The 8,249-nt window shown below is 45.5% G+C and overlaps 1 protein-coding gene across 2 annotated transcripts in view; it reads left to right on the top strand.

Moving 5' to 3' along the window:
• The window catches only part of LOC308483930 (uncharacterized protein), a 67,623-nt gene extending 65,459 nt beyond the window's left edge, over positions 1-2,164 (top strand). For both annotated transcript variants that reach the window (XM_081018267.1, XM_081018268.1), the window contains exon 8: positions 927-2,164. In XM_081018267.1, the coding sequence (XP_080874393.1) occupies positions 927-983 (57 nt within the window). In that variant the 3' untranslated portion in view covers positions 984-2,164. The remainder of the gene's footprint in view (positions 1-926) is intronic.
• The last annotated feature ends 6,085 nt before the right edge of the window (positions 2,165-8,249 follow it).

An 8,249-nucleotide genomic window follows, 5' to 3' on the forward strand; every position in this document is an offset into this window, starting at 1 on the left:
GGATGTTCATCAATGTGAAATGAACGGCAGCAGTTTCTTTCTGATTCAGAACTAGCAACCACTGCCCTTGCCTTCCTCACCACAATACCAGAACACTGTAATAATCTCAATGCGATGAGTAGAGTCAGCATGTGCTGAACAGGGTGGTTTAACTCTTCACAGAGGTGTGTTGCCTATCGGAATTAGAGTGTATTCATGTTCCTTAGGGTCTTCCAAGCACTTCCCATCCTGTGTTTTTTCCTTCTAAAGTCCTACCTGGCACATCTTTGCTGGATATTGTGGATGTTGTTTTTTGATAGGACTTTAATCTGGAGATTATGTTTGTCTGGAATTATTTTTTTATTACCGAGTTCTTAGCCACCTTCAATCCTTCTCCAGCTCCAGCCTATTTGAAAACCCCACCTACTCCCTTTGGGGAATATTCTGCAACCCCGCACTCTGCCCGAATTTCACCCCCGGAAAAGAGTTTAGAGAATTTGGAGGGGCCATTTCCCCTCAGCCATAGTGCCGAAATACAGAGAAGAATGCTGTTGGTAGTGTAAAATTGTGAAACGCATAAAAGAATATGTTGGGTCCAGGCATCTCACCATCAGCATTGTGTTTAGTAGACCGGGAACACTTTATCTAAATTTCTCAGGCAGAGGTTACAAAAACAGCAAACAGGCCATCAGTTCAAATACCTTCAGACTTGATCTTTGTTGTCTTCCTGGATTCGAGATTATGGAAGAATGAAAAAGCTTACAGATTGTGAAATATTCTGTCAAAAGCAATTATCAGGGACCTCATTTGTTAAGATCAACAGAAATTAGAGAGGTCGAGAATATACACCTGGAGGTAGGTTATATCAATCTCAAGATGTGGGAGCATATATGGTAGGATGGAACACAGTTTTCTTGCAGTGCCAGATTATTTTTCTTATTTTACAGATACGGAAAAGCAGCTATTTTACTCCTGGGGTCTATGAGAAAATTGTACCAATGTAACAGGGAAAAAGAAAGGAAAACTGCCACGGAAAGGGACGAAACGGTGTGGATTTCTACCAAGTAACGAGAGTGAAAATAAATGTCTAATAAACAGGAATGCAATTTGTTACTTCCAGATTGGATCACAACAAAGAGAGAATCAACAAAAGAATACTAAATTGACGCTGCAAAGGCTGTTTGGTCCTTGAGTTCCTTAGGATGTAGCCACATCACTTCACAGCATGAACTCTCAAGTACCCATCTTCTTTGCAAAATCTCCCCACAAATTCTTCAATAACAAAAATAGCATTATGCTTAGGGTCGGGTTATATACAGTCCGCAGAATCAGCTGGTACAGCTTTTCCTAGACTGTACCACTTCAGGGGTGTTGTTTACCTGTTTGAATGCTTCCCCTCAAACAAACTGAACAATATAACACAACACAATGGCCAATAACAATGGCACTAAACACTATTTATAGACTAATACAAATGATCAGAAATTACAACCGAAGTCTCTAAATCTTCTTCACCAGTCGCGGTAGAATAATTGAAAAGTTTGATATATACATAATCAGTCACCAAATATCGCCGGAACAGAGTTTCCGGATAACCAATCTGTTTCGTTCAATGCTTCATCAGCCAATCTTGATCAATTCTTCATCAGCCAGACTTGTAAGAATTAATATGAGAAGTTGTGTTATATTGTTCGGCTTGTCTGTATTGCAACACAGGGGTTTGTTTACGGATCCCTTCAAACAAAAGCATGTAGCCTTCCATACCTTTTTCATGTGCCCCCGGTTGTGGCTGTGTTTTGTTGTTGTTGTTGTTTCGTTTTTACTTTCTCTAACTCGCACTGTTTAACAAAACCAAACCCTGACTCCTTCTAGAAGCAATCCTGGCCAATGAGGCAGAGAGACAATGCCTATCCTCACCCAGCCAATTACCGTATTTTTTGCTCTATAAGACTCACTTTTCCCCTCCTAAAAAGTAAGGGGAAATGTGTGTGCGTCTTATGGGGCGAATGCAGGCTGCGCAGCTATCCCAGAAGCCAGAACAGCAAGAGGGATTGCTGCTTTCACTGCACAGCGATCCCTCTTGCTGTTCTGGCTTCTGATATTCAGAATATTTTTTTTCTTGTTTTCCTCCTCCAAAAACTAGGTGCGTCTTGTGGTCTGGTGCATCTTATAGAGTGAAAAATACGGTATATATAACTATACGATGATGTCCAAAAGTCACATCAGAATAAGTACAGGGAAAACTGCTGGTACGCCAAAGAGTCTTCCTGTTTATACCATGAGCATGTGAGCATGGGAGGACATCATGAATCCACATTGGACCCATCCTCCTTGCTCCAAAACTGGCAAGTCTTCTGCTTCTCTATAGAGTCTTCCCCAAATGGGAGGGAAGTGTTTTAATTACTTGCTTTATGTCAACCCTAGTTCCGCACTTCAGTACTGGAGTCAGGAAGTATATACAGTGGTACCTTGGTTCTCAAACTTAATCCGTTCTGGAAGTCCATTCCAAAACCAAAGCATTCCAAAACCAAGGCACCCCTTCCCATAGAAAGTAATGCAAAATGGATTAATCCGTTCCAGATGTTTAAAAACAACCCCCTAAAACAGCAATTTAACATGAATTTTACTCTCTAACGAGACCATTGATCCATAAAATGAAAGCAATAAACAATGTAGTGCAGTCACACAATCAATCAATCAATCAATCAATAGCTGAATAGGGTTCCACACAGTCACAAAAAAAGAGCCGCAGATACAAAAATGCAAAATAAATAGCAAAAACAGACAGCGTAATACTCAAAATGGAAGTGTGGCACTCAAAACGGATGTGTACCACTCAAAACAGAGCACGTTCGGCTTCCGAAAAAGGTTCGCAAACCGGAACACTTACTTCCGGGTTTGCAGTGTTTCAATTCCAATCTGTGTTAGTACCAAGGCGTTTGAGAACCAAGGTACCACTGTATCTTTTATTTCATATCCCAAAGAACCTCTCACTTTCATTCTGCTCACCAACAATCTCATTGTCTCCTTCTGACCAAGTATCTACCACCCACTCCAGTCTTTCTTTTTATTCTTTTTTTTTAAAAAAAATAGTTTTCTAAATTTTAACAATTTACAAACAATCAACATAAGAGAATTCTGAAGAATCTCCTGGATTCCCCTCCTCCCCTTTGTGGGTCCTTATATTAACCTTTTCCTCCTGCATCTTGTCTATTAATCCCAATTTTTTAAAATCTCCATTATACCCAAAATTCAGCATTAAACTACAAGTGTTATGCCAATCCTACTAATAATTTTACAATGGTTTTTAAGGTAAATTATATATTTTCCCCATTCCTTATCAAAATTTTGGTCTTCCTGGTTTCTGATTCTTCCGGTCATTTTTGATGATTTGGCATAGGTCCATCAACTTAATCTGCCATTCTTCTCTGGGACTTCTTTCCATTTCTGGGCTAAGAACATCCGAGCAGCAGCAGTCACATACATACGGTAAATAGTCTTTTTCTGATCTGCTGGAATTTCGGCACCTAGAATTCTTAAGAGAAAAGCTTTGAGATTTTTTGTAAAAAAAGAGAAAATGTTATTTTATTTTAACCCCCCTCCAGTTCCTGTCTTTCATGCTGCACCCCTTGCCATGCCCTTAACTCCCTTTGTTATTCTCTTTTTTAAAATAATGCTTTGTAAATAAAAGAATAATTATCAAATGAATATCATCTGGTCTCTTCTGCGTATGTATTCTAACTAGTGATTTTGATTATTTAAATGGCATTGTGGAGGTGTAACTAATTAACACTTGAATAGGGATGGGGGAGGGGGAATTTGATTCCGTTCACATTTAAAGGCAGTCTCACCTAATACACACATTCCGAAATAATGTCTGAACCCAAGAAACAAAGAGGCACCATAATAGGGAAAATTGCATACAGACATATATATTGAGAGAAATGAGCACTAAAATGCTGGCGAATTTTCGTGAGGACTTGTTTTATTTATATTTTTTAAAAAGTGGAAGTTGATTGTCAGGGACTGGGCAGAGGAGGAACGGTGGAGACCGCCTCCCCAGCCTACCCTTCCAGAGAAGAAGAAGACAGTTCTGAAATACAACAGGGGTATGAGGGAGACCATAGCTCAGAGGAAGATGAGGGGGAAAGTTGGGAAATAATGGGCACAGAGGAGGAGGAAGAGGAGGCAGAGCTGGAGCAGCTGGCTGACACGTTGTCACTAGAAAGCATTGCAGAACCACCACCTCCCAGAATCCGGCAATCCTTAAAAGTAGGAGAGCAAAGAGCTCAGAGACAAATGGCAGTACAGTGGTACCTCGGGTTATAGGTTACATATGCTTCAGGTTACAGACTCCGCTAACCCAGAAATATTACCTCAGGTCAAGAACTTTGCTTCAGGATGAGAACAGAAATTGTCCTCCGGTGGCGCGGTCGCAGCAGGAGGCCCCATTAGCTAAAGTGGTGCTTCAGGTTAAGAACAGTTTCAGGTTAAGAACGGACCTCCGGAACGAATTAAGTACTTAACCCGAGGGACCACTGTAAGCCCAACAGCACAACTGTAGAGGGCTTGTGCTGTTGATGGATGAGGAAGTGGGAGAGAAGGGTATGTGTGGAGATTTACTCAGGACAATGCCATTATTCCAAGACACTGCATTCCCAAGCCTCTCTCTGTAAATATCGAATAAAAAGCAGATGGTAAGGACTTTTCCTTGTCTTATCCATTCCTGGTAACCTGCTATGGGGGTTGTTCCTCTGCCACTTGACACTGATGTGGAAATAAAGAGAAATAGGAAACCGAGAAACTGAGAGATCATCACCATCATCATCATTATTGGTGTGCTGGTCCCATAGGTTACCCAAGAGGCGAGGTCCAAATCTGATCTATGGTCAAAGGTGCAACATGGAGGCAGTATGTAGTAGCGGGAGCTGGGTGCAGGGCAGGGAGTCGGGTGAAGTCAGGAACAGGCTTGCAAGCAGGGAGCCAGGGTGGGTCAGGAGCTCAGGCAGGAAAGCAGGACAGGGTTCAGGCAAGAACTAGCAACCAACAATGTTGCTCCCGCAACTTGGGACTGGGGCCGGCCGGCTTTTATCTGCCCCGAGGCATAGGGCAGCCCCGATCCTCTGGTGACTCACCTCTCCTGGCCTGGAGGCGAGCACTCCTCCTGCGGGAACTTAGTTCCCTCCACCTCTCTGCCCTGAGCCTCTGCAGCTCAGGAGAGGCTGGAGGGTTACCGGACCCAGAGGCAACCTCAGCTTCCTCTGACGGGGCTGAGAGCGGAACACCTGCAGGCAATGGGTCCTCCATCACCTCAGGAGCCAGAGCAGACTCAGCTGATGCCTGCACCTGAGGATCCAGCACCGGTGAGTACCCTTCAGGCTCAAGCCCCAGCCCCGGCTCAGCTGGTTCTGGAGGCGGGGAATCCTGTGCAGGCTGGGATCCCTCAGGTTCAGCATCCGAGTCCGAATCCCAGGCCATCACAATTGGACTGTTCTGTTTCCATGCCATGAATTTGAACCTGGGGATGACCCTGAACGTCCAGAGAAGCCACTGTCTTCTCCTGGTATTCAATCAGCAGTAGGACACCGTTCCTCGTTCCCTCGTTCCTCTCTCCCTTCCTTGGCGTTGCGCCAAAGTTATGTCAGGCAGTAGTTAACGCTGATGGGTTTCTGAGCCAATGGTGACAGGAAAGAAAGGTCACACTGCAGGAGTCCTATTAGGCTGTTGCTGGGAGGATGCTCAAGCTCAGCAGGAAACTTCAGCTGTACAAATGATCGTATTAGAGTGCTACGCTTGTTCTAGCCACAGGCACTTGCCGGGGATTTTACAAATGTTAAACTGCAAAAAGCAGAAGGCAGCCTGGTTTGTTGTCTCCTACAGAATTTACCCAACAAAGCTAATTTCTCAACCAGCATGCATGCTTCTGTTTGCTAGCTGAGAGTAAAGAAGTTGGGCAGGGATGGGAGATACGAAGCTTCCAGGTTCTTCAGCAAAGGGATTGTCCCCAAATCAATCAACATAGGGACATAGGCTAGGCTTGCCATATTTCAAACAGAGACAGAGCTTAAAGAAAGCAAACAGCTCACCATTGTCCTCTAAACAGACAACGATGAGCTGTTTGCATTTTTTAAGCAAACAGTGGTCTTACCTATGCTAGGGTTGCCATATTTCAAAAAGTGAAAACCCGCACAGAAAGGTTGTTGAGCTTTTTTGGCAAAGTTGTTGAGCCATTTTTAAGGAAAATCACCAAAAACGACTCTGCCAAGATGGGTTGCCATGGGTTGTCCCGGACATATTAGTGTCCTGGATATGTCTGGGGAATTCTAGACTTATTCTAGAGCCAATGTGGTGTAGTGGTTAAGAGCAGTGGACTCGTAATCTGGGGAACCGGGTTCGCTTCCCCACTCCTCCACATGCAGCTGCTGGGTGACCCTGGGCTAGTCACACTTCTCTGAAGTCTCTCAGCCTCACTCACCTCACAGAGTGTTTGTTGTGGGGAGGAAGGGAAAGGAGGTTGTTAGCTGCTTCGAGACTTCTTAGGGTAGTGATAAAGCGGGATATCAAATCCAAACTCTTCCTCTTCTTATGGCAACCCTAACACAAGAAGACTCCAAACGAACCCGCCCAAGCTCTGAGATCTTCAAGGGAGGTCCTTCTCTCAGTTTTGCCACCCTCACAAGGACCTTCTCAGTGACTGCTCCCAGACTTTGGAGCTTCATTCCTAGAGAGGCTAGACTGCCCTGGTAGTAGTGGCGTAGGAAGGGGGTGTGTGGTGGGTGCGGCCCGCCCCGGGTGTCATCCCCGAGGGGGGTGACAAGATGGCAAAAATATGTGTTTTTGAAAAAACAACTCCCACACCCACTGCACGCCCCTTCTTACTGCCACTTCAGGAGCACTCTCACCTCGAGTGATTTCCAGAAACCAGAAGCATTGCTGCCTCCAACTTTGTAGCCTTTATGGCTAGCAGCCTTTGACAGCCCTCTCCTCCATGAATCTGCCTGATCCAGAGGTGTAGCTAGGTGAAGCGGGGAGCACTGGGTGTCACACCGCGGGGCCTGTAGCGTGCCTGAGCCACGTGTCTCTCCTGAGGGAGAGGCAGCGGGCGGACTGCCTGAAAGCTCCACACTGCTTTTTTGAGAAGCGAGGGGCTTGTGTCTGCCCATCGCCTCAGCAGCCCTATAGCTGAGGCGGAGGCTGCGGAGAGGCTCTACGCAGCGCGCCCTGCCTTGGCCCCATGGGTGGCTCGCTCCGCCCCTGGCTGCAGGGCACGCGCCACCCCGGGCACCCGAGTGGCTAGCTACACCACTGCCTGGTAGCAGATGGGCAGCCAATGCAGATGTTTTGGTCACATGTTGTTGTCCACCTGCCTGCATCTGCAATCTGAGAGCCAGTGTGGTGTAGCGGTTAAGAGCGGTAGACTCGTAATCTGGAGAACCGGGTTCGCGTCTCTGCTCCTCCACATGCAGCTGCTGGGTGACCTTGGGCTAGTCACACTTCTCTGAAGTCTCTCAGCCCCACTCACCTCACAGAGTGTTTGTTGTGGGGGAGGAAGGGAAAGGAGAATGTTAGCCGCTTTGAGACTCCTGAAGGGGAGTGATAAAGCGGGATATCAAATCCAAACTCTTCTTCTTCTAGCCAATGCATTCTGGACTAGGTGGAACTTTTGTTTTGTCCTCTACACTTACAGACTAGTTCTTCCAAGTTTTCTGTGGGTAAGCTCCCCAGTTAAATGGAGACCTACTAGATCAGCTCAAAGGCCCATGCCCTCCAGAATCTGGCTTCCCACACCGGTAGATGTCTCCAGGAAGTCCTCAAGACACACATGGGCGCAGTAGCTCTCTGAGGCAGCTTTTGACAGGCTTTCATCCCACAGATTTTGCCAATTCCCCCTTTAAGCTGTCTAAAGCGATCGGCCATCGCCACAATTTGTGCTCACAAATTTCATATATTCTTTATAGACTGTGTGGAAAAGTATCTTGCCCGCCCACATCCGCCGGTCAATTTCAAGGGATTATCCTGAATTTTAGTGGCCACACCATGCATAATTTTGTAAGTTCCTATCATTTGCTTATGAAGAGATTTCAAAGACACCCTTCATCAATTAGATATTAGGGCAATGTGTATAAAATGCCACCCTCAGTTGTCTTTTTCTGAACTTAAAGACCACTAGGGTGTATCATTTCGGTTTCCCTTTTCTGTGCTTTGTGTAGCTCTGCAATATCCTCTTTGAGATAGGGCAACCAGAACACTACGCAGTTTTCCAAGGTGAT

Source organism: Podarcis pityusensis, assembly GCF_964106645.2.
Source record: "Podarcis pityusensis genome assembly, chromosome: 1".
NCBI lineage: Eukaryota > Metazoa > Chordata > Lepidosauria > Squamata > Lacertidae > Podarcis > Podarcis pityusensis.